The following is an 18651-nucleotide window of genomic DNA, read 5'->3' as shown; positions in this document are numbered from 1 at the left end:
TTCAAATATTCTTAGGTCATTTCTGTAAAGTTGCCAGTTTCTCACTTTCAAAGAATGAAACAACAGCAAAATTGTAATGAATATACTCATTTAAGACATAATAGTTGTATGCTGAAATGGTTGTTCTTGTTTAGGGTTTTGAATTATCACAAAAATCTATACACAGCTTCTGTTGTCTTCGATACGGTGTGTTATACATCATAATGATGTTATGCTGGAGTTTCTCGGCAGGCAAGTAACATTCTCCTTTGTGTTGGAGAGAAGAGGTAGAGAGGATAAGGATGCTCTATCACCAGCAGCAAGCAGTTGACCTGCAGCGAACTGAGGGTGAATGGTGAGTGTGGCGCTTCATCTAGCCAAGATTAAAATATGCAAATGCCTTTGCCCAAAACCAAATCGGATCCATACCTTTCCCACTATTTTTATAAAATTCCCTGATTTTTCCAGAATAAAAAAAGTTCCCTGATGTTTCTCTGTTTTCAGGGTACTGGATGGCATAAACTCTTATCCCAAAATACGAAACAATGATGCAGAATATAAGGAACTGATTCAGAAGAAAATATCTTTTCATATGATATTTTGGGTTTTATATTTATGCTCAACAAAAGAAATTACAAGATCATATAAGAAGTTTTCTGTACTCAAGTCAGAACAAGATGGTCACAGCCATTTGCAGTGGGCTCGACTCGGCAACTTTGCAAGTCTATTTCAACCATTCATACAACGTGATTATGTAAGTATGTCTATGCCAGTGCCTCAGTGTTGTCACAGTTTCCTAAAAGACTATGGTTTTTGCGTGTACCCATTTGTGCTTCACAGCTGAAAGCTGGCAACAGCAGTTCCAGTTATCAGTGATCTTACACTGACTTGACTATAGGTCATTACTCAAAGAGCAATTGTCACTGGTGGGGGGAAATGTAAATTTCGAAATACTTATTATGGTTTGAGACTTCTCACAGAACGATTTGCACTGTTAACACTGATCATTATCCTATGCTACTGCTGAAAATGAAGAGTTTTATACCTTGAAAGTAGGAGCTCCACAAACCGACAATGACCCTTGTCGGCAGCGATTGTCAGTGCTGTATCACGTGACGAAGGCACAGGTGGTGCATTTACATCAGCACCCTTGTCCAGTAGGACACGACCAACTTCGACATAGCCACCACTTGCAGCTTCCATTAGTGGTGTTAAACCTGTCTTTGCTCGATGCTCAACATTTGCCTTGCGATCCAGCAAAAGACTCACCACTTCATGTCGTCCTAGCAAAAGAAAGACAAGTATTTTAACTGACTTAATAACATCTTATGGTAACAACAACAACCACAACCACATAATGTTAATTGATTTACAATAGCAAAAATGTGAATTTTGGAGGGATCAAACTGTTACCTTGGAAACATGCTAGTGTTAGGGCTGTGTTGCGATTAGTCTCAATTTGAGCATTGATGTCACTTCCCATGTCAAGCAGTAGTTTTACCGCAGCTGAAATAAGAATTAGCAAATTGGTTTAAAATATGCTGAACACCAACTAAATACTTAAGGTACAACACACGCATTGTTTAAGTGCTTACCAGTATGGCCATTCATTGCAGCCAACATGAGAGGAGATATGCCTAGCTTGCTACCTGTGCGAGAGTTTATTTCTGCTCCATGCGCCAAAAGGAGCTTAATTATATTAACATATCCACCAGATGCCGCCAAACTTAGTGGCGTATAGTCTGAGACATTACGGTGTTCTTTATTAGCATTTCTTTGTAATAATAATTCCACGACCTGCAATATAACACAAGAGTATCATAAACCAGCCCTTACTCTTCAAACAGTATACATGAGGTGATTAAATTGTCTTATTATATTGTAATATTTTCAACAAACATGAGAAACTGAGAAAATAAAACGGTGTACATTAAGTCATACTTTTTCAGTCATCATCATTTTCAGAAACCTGACTTAGAAGACGGGCAACAATTACAAAATAAATATGGAGATTTGGTGATACACCTTTGACAGTAGTTTCACAAACATAAATCACAAGAAACGAAGTCTGCCGCTTTTATTCCATACCTCGTACTCTGAAATAATATTTAATACATTCATCATGATGCAAAACGTGTGTCATGTTGTTGATGCTAGATTTTTTGAATCAAACATCTGGAAACAGTGACGAACAAATGCGCATATCGATCAAGTCACATCAGTAAATCATGCACAACATACAATGGGGTGACAAGTGCATGGGACAGCGATATACACATACAGAGATTGCAGTAATATCGCATACACATGGAATCAAAGGGCAGTGCATTGGTGGAGCTGTGATTTACACTCAGGTGATTCACGTAAAAAGGATTCTGATGCGATTATGGCTGCACAATCAGAATTAACCGACTTTGAGTGCGGAATGGTAGCTGAAGGGAAATTCCATTTCAGAAATTGTGAGGGTGTTATATGTTCTGAGATCCAGTGTCAGCAGTGTGCCGACAATATCAAAATTTCACGCATTACCTTTCACCATGGACAACTAAGTGGCTGAGAGGCCTTCACTTAACAAGCTAGACCAGTGGTACTTGTGTAGAGCCGTCACTGCAACACAGCATGAAATAACCACGGAATCAATGATGGACATATAACGGACTTATCCACTATGATAATGTGGCAGAATTTGGCATTAATGGGCTGTGGCGAAGACAACCGACTCGTGTGCCTTTGCTTATAGTAAACACATCATCTGCAGTGCCTCTCCTGCGCTCGTGACAATATTGGTTGGACCCTAGATGACTAGAAAACGGTCAACTGGTCAGACGAGTCCCGATTTCAGCTGGTAGTAGCCGAAGGTAAGATTCAAGTATGGTGCAGAACCCTGAAGTCATGGACCCAAGTTGTCACAAAGGCACTGAGGAAGCTGGTGGTGGCTCCATAATTGTGTGGGGTGTGTTTACAAGGATCACTGACTGGAAATGATTATGTTCAGCTACTTTGATACCATTTGCAACCACTCGTCGACTTCGTGCTGGCAACACTTTTGCAATTATGGACACCGAGAGAGAGAGAGAGAGAGAGAGAGAGAGAGAGAGAGAGAGAGAGAGTGGATCAATATTCCTGCAGGAGACTTCCAACACAATGAATCCTTGCCACCTCAGCTGCTGCACTACACAGGGCAACAGGAGGTCCAACACAATTTGGGGGGGGGGGGGGGGGGGTATCTTGTTACTTTTATCATCTCAGAGTAAAGCAGACTGGAATTTGGAGGTTCCAAACAAGTAGAAACTAAATTTTATTTCTATGTAAACTCTGAAACCAGTCAGATTGTAGTAAAAGTTGGCGGCCTGGTGAGCGTTGTTGTATGGTATGCTGCAGGTCACTAGTTGAAACACAACCATTAGCAATTATTTGTTATGAAGTACTTATTTTCAGAATTTTCTTGACATATACTTTTTTTATTTTCTGGAATGTTATACGTTCCCCCCCACCCCACCCCAATGAACCATGGACCTTGCCGTTGGTGGGGAGGCTTGCGTGCCTCAGCGATACAGATAGCCGTACCGTAGGTGCAACCACAACGGAGGGGTATCTGTTGAGAGGCCAGACAAACATGTGGTTCCTGAAGAGGGGCAGCAGCCTTTTCAGTAGTTGCAAGGGCAACAGTCTGGTTGATTGACTGATCTGGCCTTGTAACAATAACCAAAACGGCCTTGCTGTGCTGGTACTGCGAACAGCTGAAAGCAAAGGGAAACTACAGCCGTAATTTTTCCCGAGGGCATGCAGCTTTACTGTATGGTTAAATGATGATGGCGTCCTCTTGGGTAAAATATTTCGGAGGTAAAATAGTCCCCCCATTCGGATCTCCGGGCGGGGACTACTCAAGAGGATGTCGTTAGCAGGAGAAAGAAAACTGGCGTTCTACGGATCGGAGCGTGGAATGTCAGATCCCTTAATCGGGCAGGTAGGTTAGAAAATTTAAAAAGGGAAATGGATAGGTTGAAGTTAGATATAGTGGGAATTAGTGAAGTTCGGTGGCAGGAGGAACAAGACTTCTGGTCAGGTGACTACAGGTTTATAAACACAATATCAAATAGGGGTAATGCAGGAGTAGGTTTAATAATGAATAGGAAAATAGGAATGCGGTTAAGCTACTACAAACAGCACAGTGAACGCATTATTGTGGCCAAGATAGATACGAAGCCCACACCTACTACAGTAGTACAAGTTTATATGCCAACTAGCTCTGCAGATGACGAAGAAATTGAAGAAATGTATGATGAAATAAAAGAAATTATTCAGATAGTGAAGGGAGACGAAAATTTAATTGTCATGGGTGACTGGAATTCGAGTGTAGGAAAAGGGAGAGAAGGAAACAGTCGGTGAATATGGATTGGGGCTAAGAAATGAAAGAGGAAGCCGCCTGGTAGAATTTTGCACAGAGCACAACTTAATCATAGCTAACACTTGGTTTAAGAATCATGAAAGAAGGTTGTATACATGGAAGAACCCTGGAGATACTAAAAGGTATCAGATAGATTATATAATGGTAAGACAGAGATTTAGGAACCAGGTTTTAAATTGTAAGACATTTCCAGGGGCAGATGTGGACCCGGACCATAATCTATTGGTTATGACCTGTAGATTAAAACTGAAGAAACTGCAAAAAGGTGGGAATTTAAGGAGATGGGACCTAGAAAAACTGAAAGAACCAGAGGTTGTACAGAGTTTCAGGGAGAGCATAAGGGAGCAATTGACAGGAATGGGGGAAAGAAATACAGTAGAAGAAGAATGGGTAGCTTTGAGGGATGAAGTAGTGAAGGCAGCAGAGGATCAAGTAGGTAAAAAGACGAGGGTTAGTAGAAATCCTTGGGTAACAGAAGAAATATTGAATTTAATTGATGAAAGGAGAAATTATAAAAATGCAGTAAATGAAGCAGGCAAAAAGGAATACAAACGTCTCAAAAATGAGATCGACACGAAGTGCAAAATGGCTAAGCAGGGATGGCTAGAGGACAAATGCAAGGATGTAGAGGCTTATCTCACTAGGGGTAAGATAGATACTGCCTACAGGAAAATTAAAGAGACCTTTGGAGATAAGAGAACGACTTGTATGAATATCAAGAGCTCAGATGGAAACCCAGTTCTAAGCAAAGAAGGGAAAGCAGAAAGGTTGAAGGAGTATATAGAGGGTCTATACAAGAGCGATGTGCTTGAGGACAATATTATGGAAATGGAAGAGGATGTAGATGAAGATGAAATGGGAGATACGATACTGCGTGAAGAGTTTGACAGAGCACTGAAAGACCTGAGTCGAAACAAGGCCCCCAGAGTAGACAACCTTCCATTGGAACTACTGACGGCCTTGGGAGAGCCAGTCCTGACAAAACTCTACCATCTGGTGAGCAAGATGTATGAAACAGGCGAAACATCCTCAGACTTCAAGAAGAATATAATAATTCCAATCCCAAAGAAAGCAGGTGTTGACAGATGTGAAAATTACCGAACAATCAGTTTAATAAGCCACAGCTGCAAAATACTAACGCAAATTCTTTACAGACGAATGGAAAAACTAGTAGAAGCCGACCTCGGGGAAGATCAGTTTGGATTCCGTAGAAATACTGGAACACGTGAGGCAATACTGACCTTACGACTTATCTTAGAAGAAAGATTAAGGAAAGGCAAACCTACGTTTCTAGCATTTGTAGACTTAGAGAAAGCTTTTGACAATGTTGACTGGAATACTCTCTTTCAAATTCTAAAGGTGGCAGGGGTAAAATACAGGGAGCGAAAGGCTATTTACAATTTGTACAGAAACCAGATGGCAGTTATAAGAGTCGTGGGACATGAAAGGGAAGCAGTGGTTGGGAAGGGAGTAAGACAGGGTTGTAGCCTCTCCCCAATGTTATTCAATCTGTATATTGAGCAAGCAGTAAAGGAAATAAAAGAAAAATTCGGAGTAGGTATTAAAATCCATGGAGAAGAAATAAAAACTTTGAGGTTCGCTGATGACATTGTAATTCTGTCAGAGACAGTAAAGGACTTGGAAGAGCAGTTGAATGGAATGGACAGTGTCTTGAAAGGGGGATATAAGATGAACACCAACAAAAGCAAAACAAAGATAATGGAATGTAGTCGAATTAAGTCGGGTGATGCTGAGGGAATTAGATTAGGAAATGAGACACTAAAAGTAGTAAGAGTTTTGCTATTTAGGGAGTAAAATAAGTGATGATGGTCGAAGTAGAGAGGATATAAAATGTAGACTGGCAATGTCAAGGAAAGCTTTTCTGAAGAAGAAAAATTTGTTAACATCGAGTATAGATTTAAGTGTCAGGTAGTCATTTCTGAAAAGTATTTGTATGGAGTGTAGCCATGTATGGAAGTGAAACATGGGTGATAAATAGTTTGGACAAGAAGAGAATAGAAGCATTCAAAATGTGGTGCTACAGAAGAATGCTGAAGATTAGATGGGTAGATCACATAACTAATGAGGAAGTATTGAATAGGATTGGGGAGAAGAGAAGTTTGTGGCACAACTTGACCAGAAGACGGGATCGGTTGGTAGGACATGTTCTGCGGCATCAAGGGATCACCAATATAGTATTGGAGGGCAGCGTGGAGGGTAAAAATCGTAGAGGGAGACCAAGAGATGAATACACTAAGCAGATTCAGAAGGATGTAGATTGCAGTAGGTACTGGGAGATGAAGAAGCTTGCACAGGATAGAGTAGCATGGAGAGCTGCATCAAACCAGTCTCAGGACTGAAGACCACAACAACAACAACAACATGTTTTTATAAATAACTGCACTTTCCATCCAGGAGACCAGTTCTGTTCTGGATGTACGTTGGTGTTAGTAGTAAACACGCTTTCAGTTCGAAGTGTTTTACTTATTTGACAGCCCTGCCTTTGGATTTGGACTATGTGGTTTTGACATGACACTGGTTGGAGACGGCACCAGTTATAACTATTCAGATCTCTACCAATCTGCAAGACACGATGAGAGCCACTGTACGGAGTGTGAATGACAGAAGCATGTGCCACAATTACCTCAGTAGCATTTGGCACCAACCCACAGGTAGCAGAGACATTCCACTGAATTGGAACCAACCTCACGGGGAGTTTCCCCGACATCGACAAATGGAATCGATGGAGAATAAGCTGCAATGAATACGCCATCCACTATGGTGTCGCTGAAGTTGTGCCAACTACCAGAGATCTGGAAATTGCAGAATTTTTTGTAAAAGATACCATGTTTTCCAGACGAGGCTAGCATTCCACGTAATTTCTTGATGGGACATCACATACCGGTTGACAAATGCCTCCCATCTACAGACGAAGGGCCTCAAGAGAAAACAATAAGACATTGGACAATCAGCTCTCTACGAACATTGCTGTGTAACAGAGAGATTGGGATACAATTCATGACATTTGCACACAACACGGTGAAACCAAACACAAAGACTTCACTCGGTACTTGCTGCTCCATGGTCATGAGACTGAAACAACAACGGATACACTGCTCCTATTTCAACTACACTACATTCAGAACAACTACGTGAAACATCTCGTCACCAGGAGCACAGAAATAAGACGGCTGGCTTGTGTATGGAACCTGCACACTTAGGAGAAAGACAGAATGCTGCAACACCAAGCATCGACCAATGAGATACAGCGTAGGAGCATTAGTTTGGATTTTTTGTGGCCTTATGTAAAAGTAGGACTTCGTGAAAGTTACTGAAGCACTACTTTGGAACACATCATATCTTTCGCTACTTTCGGATATCACATATGGAGTAAAGGATTGTGACTTCATCGAGAAGGCAGAAGGGCAGAGACATCACCCACGTTCTCTTTATGAAGCCCTGCAAAAATTCAGTGGTGCAGATCGACAATGAGAGTTTCAAGAAAACTGAAGATTCACTCAGTGATGACAGCTTCAATGGGTGGGACTACCTCCAATGCTCATCAGCATGAAGAAGTTGTAACCACATGACAAGAACGCTGATGATCTTCCGAAGTTGCCATAGAGAGAACCATTGACAGGATAGATCCAAGTTCTGTGGCTGAGTTCAATGAGAATTTTTGAAACAGCAAGTTGCTCTTTCTCAAGGACAGACAGCAATGCTACTAGTTATGGTGTACACAGTGGGGCTTAATGGTTAGCGTTGCTGACTAGTGTGTGCTGTGGGACGCAAATTCTGCAAGCTTCTTGAAATATCTCATGTTTGGATCAGAAACTACAACTTTTTTTGATTGAAAGGAGAAAAAGGTGTAAAGCGCTATACGATGAAGTTTAGAAGGCTCATGCCTATTTCAGTTCACAATGTTTTTATTGTTTGGAATGCTAGTGACAAGACGAAAGAAGAAACACATGTCAGTTTCAGGCTGCTTCTTTTATCAGAACGCTGGAAATTCGCAGGGCAGCTTCACCTCCATGTGAGCAATTTTTAAAACTGCTATGGCTGATAGTAAGTCATTTCATTGAGAAGATCCCACATAAAAAGGAAAGAAGTTGGCCTACAAAGAAATGAGCAATATCCTGCAACAAAATGGGGAGACAAAAGGAAATGCCATTCTGATGTACAAATTATGGTGTAGGAATTTGTTTCGAAGATTTTTTTTTTTTTTTTTTTTCAAGGTATAACACACAATATAACTCAACTGAAACCAGACAAAATGCAAAATCTTAAGATAGTGAAACCAAAACGTAAAGCACGAGATTGCATTTAAAGCAGGAATTAGATCTTTAAAAGATACATTTTCAAAGAAAGAGAAATAATTATTTTACAATATTTCTGTAATTATTGTCTTTCCCCTGCAAACTAAGCAGCAATAAAAGTTGTGTTTTAGAACTAGTTAAAAGCACCGTCACTTAGTCTGCCCATTAGTGAATAATGTTTAGTCGTATGTAACAACAAAGTGTATCTCTGACACACAAATTGATATTTTAATTGTCATGCACAAATATGACAAAAGAAGACATCAATTGAAAAATAAGATTTAAATCCTAAGATCTTATAACGTCAGTAAAAATTCAACCAATGGAAGTCTACGATGGAATAAGAACATTGTGAAAGGAATAGATTGCTAATCATCATATGGAGGCAGCACTGAGTTGTAGGCAGGTACAATGAAAAAGAATGCTACAATATTCAGCTTGCAGACTAAGTTCATGATAAGCAGTAAAGTATCTTATATTCACAATACCACAACTTGGACACACAAGGCCACTGTTGTCTCCGAACACTGCAGTCGGATCTCAGTGCCAGGAGACAACAGTGGCGGTGTGTGTGTGTGTGTGTGTGTGTGTGTGTGTGTGTGTGTGTGTGTGTATTCCACTTCCGATGGAAGACTTAGCCCTAAAGCTGAATATTTCTAGCATTCTTTTTCATGTACATGTCTTCTGTAACTCAATGCCTCGTCTATCTGATGAGTGCAATGTAGCCTTTAATATTGTTGTAAGTAAAAATTATACATACAACCAAAAATTGCCACGCGCGCGCGCGCACACACACACACACACACACACACACACACACACACACACATATTTGAGGGGGCAGGAGGGGGATGGGAGCACTGGTAACAGCTTGACTGTGTCTTTGTACTGTTTACGAATGAGCCATCATGTGAAACCAGTAGCAGTATACAAAATATGAGAAAAACAGCTCTTGTGGATTATTATAACAGCATGCAATTCATATAATTTATTGAGGCTGCAGAACAGCATATACACAAAATATTTATCTCAAAACAGTAAGTGTTACTGTAGCTCCCCATCTATGTATCTCTGATTATGTTCTATTTCATATTACCTTGATTTGTAGTGTCTTAATACCTCTTTAGGAGCGGGAAATTAAAATTTATTATAGACACAATAAGAAAGTAGAATAAATATAAGTGAAATACATTCAACAACTAATCAATTGTGAATATGCAAAGCACATGAAGTGCATTAATATTACCTCGTAACGACCTCCTGAACAGGCAAGAGAGAGTGGTGTGTCCTTAGTTCTCTCCGACTGGGCTTCTATCTCTGCACCATGATTTAACAGTATTTCTACTACTTTTTCATGTCCTGCTGTGGCTGCCAAAATTAATGGCGTGAATCCTTTCTTATCTCTGTGTTCTGGAATAAAATCATGCACATGTTCTGTTATAGAAGCAGTTCATAACTATAAAACCATAATATGTGAAATTCAAGAACATAGGTAGCTGCGGCTTGCTCCTTGCGTAGCTAATATAACAGGGTATATACAAGGACAAGGAAAAAAATACCAGATTTCCCGGTTAAAAATGCACTTTTTTCCTGGGTAAAAATACACCTTCTCTGTGTTAAGTGGCAGTATACTTTCCCACAGAACCATAAAACTTATAAAACCTTTGAATGGCTAATGTTTTACACACCAGTGCAGAACAACATCCTGGCACTTTATAAAAAAAATTGGAAAGCTCTTTGATGTGCGGCAACATTACTTGCATATTTTGGTATTGTGATACACTGCATATTTTTGTATTACAAAAGTATAAATTCGAATTCCACCACCAAACACAGCACATTAATTTTTGAAGCACTGAAATCTAGACTGTGATGCCCTTTTGTAAGTTAGTCATAACTCATGTCATGTGATCTCACTTGCCAGTGACAGCAGATATGCAGAGCATACAACACGTTATGTAGCCAGCCAATACTAGCAACATCACTGTTTAAGTAGCTCAAACACATAAATAGAAAAAGTTAATGGTTTTAATTAATATACCGTATTTACTCGAATCTAAGCCGCACCTGAAAAATGAGACTCGAAATCAAGGAAAAAATATTTTCCCGAATCTAAGCCGCACCTGAAATTTGAGACTTGAAATTCAAGGGGAGAGAAAAATTATAGGCCACATCTCCAAATCGAAACAAAGTTGGTCCACTGTAATATGAGACACAATTTAGGTCGAATGAATGACGATACAGCTACAGTAGTTTGGTTAGAGTCGTAAGTTAGCAGTCAAGCTTTACCAAGTAGCCATTGCTATGCGTCAGGCGCTCCGTCCGTATTTATACAGGTACCCTTCCTTTTCAACGTGCTTCGTCTGGTTTGAATTGATAGCTTATTTTTCTTTGATCTGATAACGCAGTTTTCTTTGTTAAAGGTGTTTACGTCACTCTAAGCTGAAAATGCGTTGCTGTACTGTATCATGCATTGTTTGTCGCATTCTCATAGTGCGTGTTTACAGCCTGTCGCCACTCGCGGCATGGCTTGCTTTTGTGCGCGCTACCGCCGCCCTTATGGCAAGAAACTGCTATTTGTTGTTACTTACACTGCTGCTTTCTTTGATAATGATCAACAAGAACCAAATAATAGACTGCGTATGATAGAAGATGTTCTGAACAAGAGTTTAGCGAAAATTTTTCTCCGTTTCAAAATCTTTGCAGGTGCCAGGCAACATTACATTCTACACAGAAATTAGAGTCATCTTAGATTTAAAAATCTAGTCAATTGCCGTGCTTCATTTCTGACTGTATCACTATTAAGCATAAGAATAATACGAATATAAACATGACATGATATTTATATTCTTCCGCGTTTGCTGTTGTCTCACTCTAGTTTCGTAGTTTATTAGGCAGACCGGATTTAAATGAGATAGCAGCAAACATGAAACAATACATGGCAAAATGTTTACATGCATATTATTCTTATGGTGACGAGAATACTGCATGTGATTCACAATTTATAAAAGTTCCTATTATAGCAACCATCTCTTCTCACAGATAGGAAAAAATTCAGAACGTAGAGTTGGCCATATTGACAAACATCCCAAACAGTCTTGCCAGTCGGATTTTCGTAGTACATTGAAAATAGCTCGTCTTCCACCTTTTTTTTTTAGTTTATTTACTGACGCAGACGTTTTGGCGCCAGTATTTATCTTTGTGCCTACAAAGCATGCCTGTGTAGCGCTACATATATTCGACGGCAGAAGTAAGTTGTGGCCGCACCCACCAACTTTTTTCAGAATTTCCGCTGGCTTTGCACTCGATTCTAAGCCGCAGGTGGTTTTTTGGATTACAAAAACCGGAAAAAAAGTGCGGCTTAGATTTGAGTAAATACGGTACATAGTGTAGCTACATGGAACAGCTAAGTTTTCACTATAATATTGATCTCCAAGATTAATAAGCTACAAGAGAAGCTAAGCTTTCACATGTAATCTGGTCTTTTTTGCATGTGTTGTATTTTAAGATACATCATACAAATGTGCCAGTAAAATTTAAAACAATGACATAAATGTGTGTTGTTCTGGGCTCAAAGTTTATCAAAGTAGCTGGTCCTCAAAGTTTTAAGTTTCAAACGAGCGTCAAACATAGAGTGATTTAAGAAATTCATTGCACATTCTCATGCGTAACTTAATTCACCTTGTGTAAAAGGAAATTTACTTTGAAAGTATTTCTCTTAAAACCACCATTCACAACATTTTCCCAGAGACCTGTTAGAAACAGGTTCATTTCGGCAGGTGCCAGAGAGCACCAGAAAACAGGCGTTACTGCTTGTGCGTGGCTATGATGGAGCAGGAAGCCCATATGTTCAGACATATAAAGCATTAAGAGATCTTACCTTTTCAGAGGATACCCTAAGAGCATTGGGAATTTCATAAACCATACTAAAATCCATAATTCGGCTTTAAGTGCACATTCGTATGTCCAGATTCTCAATGAAGTAGGTCCCAACTTAACATTAAGGTTTTCAACATGTACGTTTTCTTGGAGTATCACTACTGTACTATCTCATGTCTGGTACCTTATTATGGCATAATGTCATACATGCCAGAAGATGAAAACATGCACTTGAAATTCAGCGAACAGTTGGAACTAGCCTATACTGTGGAATGAGACACTTCATTCCAAATGAATGACTGCCTCAGCAGAAAAGATTAATAAAAAGCCAAATTTCTTTAGCAAACTGACATAAATAGCTTCATTGTTCTGTAAAGCCATTAATGCTTGACTGATAAAAACATGGAAATAAAATAAAATCAGCAACTGAAACTAATAACATATTTCTGCCTTCTGTAATTATGCGACATGTTGTAATCGACTTGATAGCTCCCAGTCAGAGAAATCCATTTTGCTTCTATTCGATGTGGGAGCTGCAAACGGAGAGGAAACCGCAAAATCACTAAATGTAAACACGGGTCACGTACATACTAACCCCACCCCATTCACTACAACTTAAGACTGCTCTGTGCGAATCTGGCAGCTTGGGCATGTCAGAAAAATTTTCCAGTTAACATCTGGCTTCAAGTGGCCAGAAGTGGGAGAAGTTATTGCTCATATGCGACAGAACTGCACACGCATATTAGCCCTCTGGCAACTGCTCAAACGAACCTAATGTAAACAATTGTGAAGTCACACTTATCTGAAGCAGTTTGTTGTTATGAAGTATTGCATAGTCTTTGTCCTAACACCTTTGACACATTTTGCTTTTGGCAGACTCTGTGTGTGTGTGTGTGTGTGTGTGTGTGTGTGTGGTGTTTTTTGTTGTAAACGACGCACTTCCTTTGCAACAGAAGTTTTGTTTCGGTTTTTCCCCCCTCTCGTTTACATTTTATTGCTGCAGCAATATTCTGCAGTAGTGGTATACAGCAATATTCTTTGTTGGAGTATCAGTTCTTACCAGTCAAAAATCACAAAAATTTAACTGACAACTGAAACAATGGAAAATTCTCTGAATTCCAAAAAATTACTGGGTTTTTCCCAGTTTTCTCCTGGATGAAAAAATTATCAGGTTTTTCCCAGATTTCCCGGTTGTCCCGGGTGTATACACCCTGTATAAAAAAGGAGTACAGACTGAACTTACAATTACTTTGTGATCGACATTTCAGCAAGTTGAGTAGTATGGGCAATGTATTGGCCAGCCACATTTCTTTCTCAGGTCCACATTCTGTGTTGCTTGCTTACAGAATGTTTCCGTGGCGTGTAGTGGGGAGAGAAGCTGAATGTGTTTTCTACATTGTCAGTTGCTGCTTTATGTAAGGTGTGATTGAAAAGTAAAGCAACTGTGTCTGTACAAGAAAATCTATTGATCCAAATCATATGATCTATTAAAATTCTTCAAAATAATTGCCTTGAGCAGCACTACACTTCTTCCAGCAATTCCTCCATGACTGGTACACTTCAGGAAAGTGGTGATGAATTTCCTTTAGATCACATGGCGTCGCCTGTTGGATGTACTCAATGGTTATCAAGAACAGCACCTCTTCATCATGGTTTTGATGTGCGGAAACAGGAAGTAGTCTGAAGGTGCCATGTCAGGACTGCAAAGAGGCTGCAGCAGCACTGCCAATTTGCACTTTGCTAGGAATTCCTTAATCAACAGAGCGGTGTAGCGTGGCACGTTGTCCTTATGCAGCACCTACATTGATGTGGGCATGTGCCTTGTGGGGGTGATGCAATGTGCTAATCATTTTGACAGTGCTAGGTAGTAGGTTGCATTCACAGTCATTCCATGTGGCATGATCTCTGAATGTATGAAGCCTTTCGTGTTGAAGGTGATGAGCATGGTTTTCATTTTCGATTTGCTCATTCTTGCTTGGGATTGGGAGACATGGGAGTGTGCCACTTTGAGCTTTGGCACTTCGTTTCTTGGCCATACCCCAAAACCCATATCACATCACTGATGACACTGTCTAAAAACCTGGGTCTCTTTCCACCCATTCCGCAAGTTCTGTCACGATCTCCAAATGGTTGCACTTCTGGTCGTCACTCAATACTTTTGGAACCAATTTGGAACACACTAAGCCTGCACAAATCATTGGTAATGATGTTAAACACAGTTCCATATGACATGTTTACCTCATCCGCTAGCCACCAAACACTCGACGCCTGTTGGCATTCAGCAAGGCAAGCACAAGGGTCACCTTATTGTGCATTGGACTTTGTGGTGGTCATCCAGAGTGGACTTCACCAGTAACCTCCTCCTGGCCCTCATTAAACAGTTTTAGCCGCCTGGAAATTTGCATGTAAGACATGGCAGACTCCCCACGGGCTTCTTTAATCATTTTGTAAGTTTCAGCCAGAGGTATTTGTGTTTTGAACGAAACTTGATGGAATAGCGTTGCTCCAAAGTTGACCGTATCTTGCACATTGAGAAAAGCCTTGAACAAGGGTTTGTGCAAACCATCATACTGATGCATTCACAGCTCGTAGCAGATGGCAGAGCTGGAAAGCTGATACGCCCTCCGCCATTCCCCACTGTTGGGGTAGCGCTCGCCCGAATACAAGCATCAGGAAACAGCCAACTGCATTACTTTTTTGGGCACACTTTGTACATGTAAAAAACTGGGCAAGTGTGAACAGGACTCAATATCTGAGGGTCCTGTATAAACTTAATTTATACAGATAATAAGTTCTTGTGGCTCAATGGCCTGGTGCAACTCTTTCTATTGGACACCAACTTGAATACTTGCATGTCCTTAACCTACCCCAACTGGGGAAAGAGGACCAACAGTTTAATGTGGAACCCAAACCATGTGTTGTTTCTGGCAACTCCTCACTGTTGACAGCTGGGTTATAATAAATACTGAAACGTCCATGGTTCGACAGATTTGATCCCGCAACATGTCTATTTCCAGGTGTGCACTATTCTGCTAGACCACTAAGTCCTAAGTATATACATAGTTAATCTATATGTGCTGATGAGTGTGTTTCTGAGTATCAGGAATGTGACATATGTGGCCATACCTTATGACTGCATTGACTCAGATGCTTAAATTATTTACACCATCAAGAGGGCACAGACTTCAGTATATGACATAAGTTTCAACTGATACCTGTTTCTGAGAAAGTGGTGTTAACAGGCAGACAGACAGACAAACTGAAGGACAACAAAGTGATCTTCCAAGTGTTCAATTTTTATTGATTGCAGTGTGGAACCCTAAAAATGATGATTACATGTATAAAATGATGCTACACCTGTTCTTGAAGTAGTTATTTTAGTAAACATTTTTGGTTTGGTATGCACAAATGAAAATGACATTTTCAGATTCCTGTTTCTTCACTGCACAGGCTGACATTTATGATAAATAAACTACCAGATGTAGCAGTACGAAACTGCAATTTGATTCCAATAATTACACGTCTTGTTTGTCAGTTTCAAACAATATTTTATTCAAAATAATCTCCACTGCTACTTACATGTCTCTCCCATCTCTCTGGCAGGCTATGAGTGCCACACAAAACAGTTCTTATGACAATTGGACAGAGCCAAGTCTGGAGAATAAGTCGCATGCCCTAGTATTTCCCAACAGAATGGCTTGATTGTTTCCCTGACTCGTTTTGCTATGTGTGATAGTGATACTGATCCAGGATAATGCCCTGTCTCACCTTTTTCCATATTATGGTCAGTTTTCACGTAATGCTCGATTTAAATCAATCTTTTGCTGTTTGTAATGACCAGTGTTAATGGTTTCACCAGGTTTTAGAAGTTTATAATAGATGACACCTTTCCAATTTCACGAAACACAGATCATTCTCTTCTTGCCGAAGTGATTTAGTCTCGCAGTGGATGTCAATGGTTTTACTAGATTCACCCACAATTTACGACACTTGGTATTTTCAAAATATATCCATTTTTCATCACCTGTCACTATTTGATGGAGAAACCAGTTTCTTTTGTATCTGGCGAGCAGCATTTCACAAGTGGTCTTTCGATTGATTTGCTGTCTTTCACTTAGTTAATGCAGAACCCATTTTCCCACAGCTTTCAACCAAAGAGAAGTGACTTTTTGCATCACATTCAATTGTTCTGCGAGTTACTGTTGCATTTTAGTATCATCTTCATCTAATAAGGCCTGCAATTTGTTGTCTTCGAACTTCTTAGTGGTTTCCCCACACTCGTCGTTTCTAATGTCAATATCATCACTTTTGAATTTTCTGAACCACTCAAAACACTGTTTTCCCCAGACCATGTTATCCATAAGCTTCAACAAGCATTCAATGAGATTCTACAGCAGTTTTCTTCAAATGATAACAGAAACCCAATGCTGTCTGCATATCATATATCACAGACACAAAACTCTACATGTTTATGGGCTTGAAACAGATACCAATGTATGAAACTTGGATTACTGTATGTTGACATTCGTCGTAAGCCATTACAGGAAGCAGATGGTGCTGCAGATGCGGTCTCTCACAGGCCCTACACTGAATGGCTAGCACCATCTATAGGGAAATTCCGGTTTCACACTTCCACACCTGGTATAAAGTCACAAAATTATATTATTTCTCATCATCATACAGTCACACTTCACAGCTCTGGGTGCCCCCACGGTCCGGTGGAGGTCCTAGGTTTGATTCCTGGTAAACTTTACAGACTTTCCCGTGGCAGCAAGGCCTGGAACAGTGTCCACACATGCTTATGAGACCAAGTGACAAATTTCTGAATAAAACACCAGAAGAACTGACATGCAAGTTGCTGAACTAGCATCAAATCTAAAGCCTTGCACTAGGCCGGGAGTAGGAAACAAAATGTGGTTGCTAGATACTTTACATTTGGTGCTCTAAGGGCCATATGATGCTGCATAATAAATGCAGCCAATGTATTAAATTATTTTTAAAGCTGGAAGAACAGCCAATCTTCACTCCAATATGAAATAAATATGTTTTAAATAGTAACAGCACGCCAGTCTGTATTGAGCTTAAAGTTTTCTTCCTATTTTATATTTAATTTGCTGAATTTCATTTTGTCATCAACTCACTCAGAATCTAATTCTACACTGCATTAACAGGTACTTTCATACCACTTAGGAGTTGACTGAAAACAGACTAGTGCACGTCCAGCAGCTCTTATCTACAGCTAACCAACCCTGATATTTCTTAACACAACTGCTATTCAGAAAGTGAGATTTAATCAGTCATGAAATGTAAACCACAGTGAAAATCAAAACTTATTTATTTGCAATGGTTTGCCACACCTTCCAGCTACTTCTCTACATAGCTGACTTCAACATCCATTGTAGCACTGTACCAGCTTTCTAATACCCTCCTCATAGAAGGCAGATGCATGTGCCTTCCACCACTTCTCTATGCTGGTCTGCAGTGAGTTGTCTGTGCCAAAACGTTGCCTCCTTTGAGCAGAGAGAAACATCAGAGGGCACCAAGTCTGGGCTGTTTGGAGGGTGACAAGCAAATTTTGTATTAAATCAGCCAAAACCCTGCAGTGGGCACCTGTACTTGGCAGGAGACACTATTCTTCTAGTATCATTATGTGCTCACTGTGTGTTCAGAATCGGAAAGAGTGACACTGTGTGATCCACAGGCATTGTAGGGACAACACCCACCACATCTGCGCAAAGCTTCATCAGATTTTTCACTGTCGTTTCCAGTTTATGACCTATTCGACCTTACTTTCCAAATAGCCCTTTTATGTTTAAGATATCAAAACAAGGTCTTTGGAAAATGTTGATACACAAAGAGTAAGGCATTTCACTATTTGCTAACTTTTTTTAAAAGTCTAGTGCGATCCCTCAAGGATTGACTCTAGAGCACAAATGAAACAAAATGTGCATGTCCATGCAGCACTTCATGTGTTTCAATAAAACAGTTAAATTCCTAATGCAGACCATTACCATGGATAAGGTGTGGATTCCTCAGTACCAACCTCAGTCAAAGCAACCTTCTACATAA

The 18651-nt window shown here is 40.0% G+C and overlaps 1 protein-coding gene across 4 annotated transcripts in view; it reads right to left on the bottom strand.

The window, feature by feature from the left end:
* Positions 1 to 18651, bottom strand: part of LOC124712302 (ankyrin repeat domain-containing protein 17) — a 278433-nt gene that overhangs the window by 107541 nt on the left and 152241 nt on the right. For all 4 annotated transcript variants that reach the window (XM_047242597.1, XM_047242611.1, XM_047242618.1 and 1 more), the window contains exons 25-28: positions 9950 to 10113; positions 1575 to 1776; positions 1393 to 1485; positions 1025 to 1262 (exon numbers count right to left, since the gene is read on the bottom strand). In XM_047242597.1, coding sequence (XP_047098553.1) covers positions 1025 to 1262; positions 1393 to 1485; positions 1575 to 1776; positions 9950 to 10113 — 697 coding nt within the window. The remainder of the gene's footprint in view (positions 1 to 1024; positions 1263 to 1392; positions 1486 to 1574; positions 1777 to 9949; positions 10114 to 18651) is intronic.

The sequence above is a fragment of the Schistocerca piceifrons genome, chromosome 1 (assembly GCF_021461385.2).
Source record: "Schistocerca piceifrons isolate TAMUIC-IGC-003096 chromosome 1, iqSchPice1.1, whole genome shotgun sequence".
Taxonomy (NCBI): domain Eukaryota; kingdom Metazoa; phylum Arthropoda; class Insecta; order Orthoptera; family Acrididae; genus Schistocerca; species Schistocerca piceifrons.
Note: the sequence above shows the minus strand (reverse complement) of the source record. Positions and strands in the feature narration are given on the sequence as shown.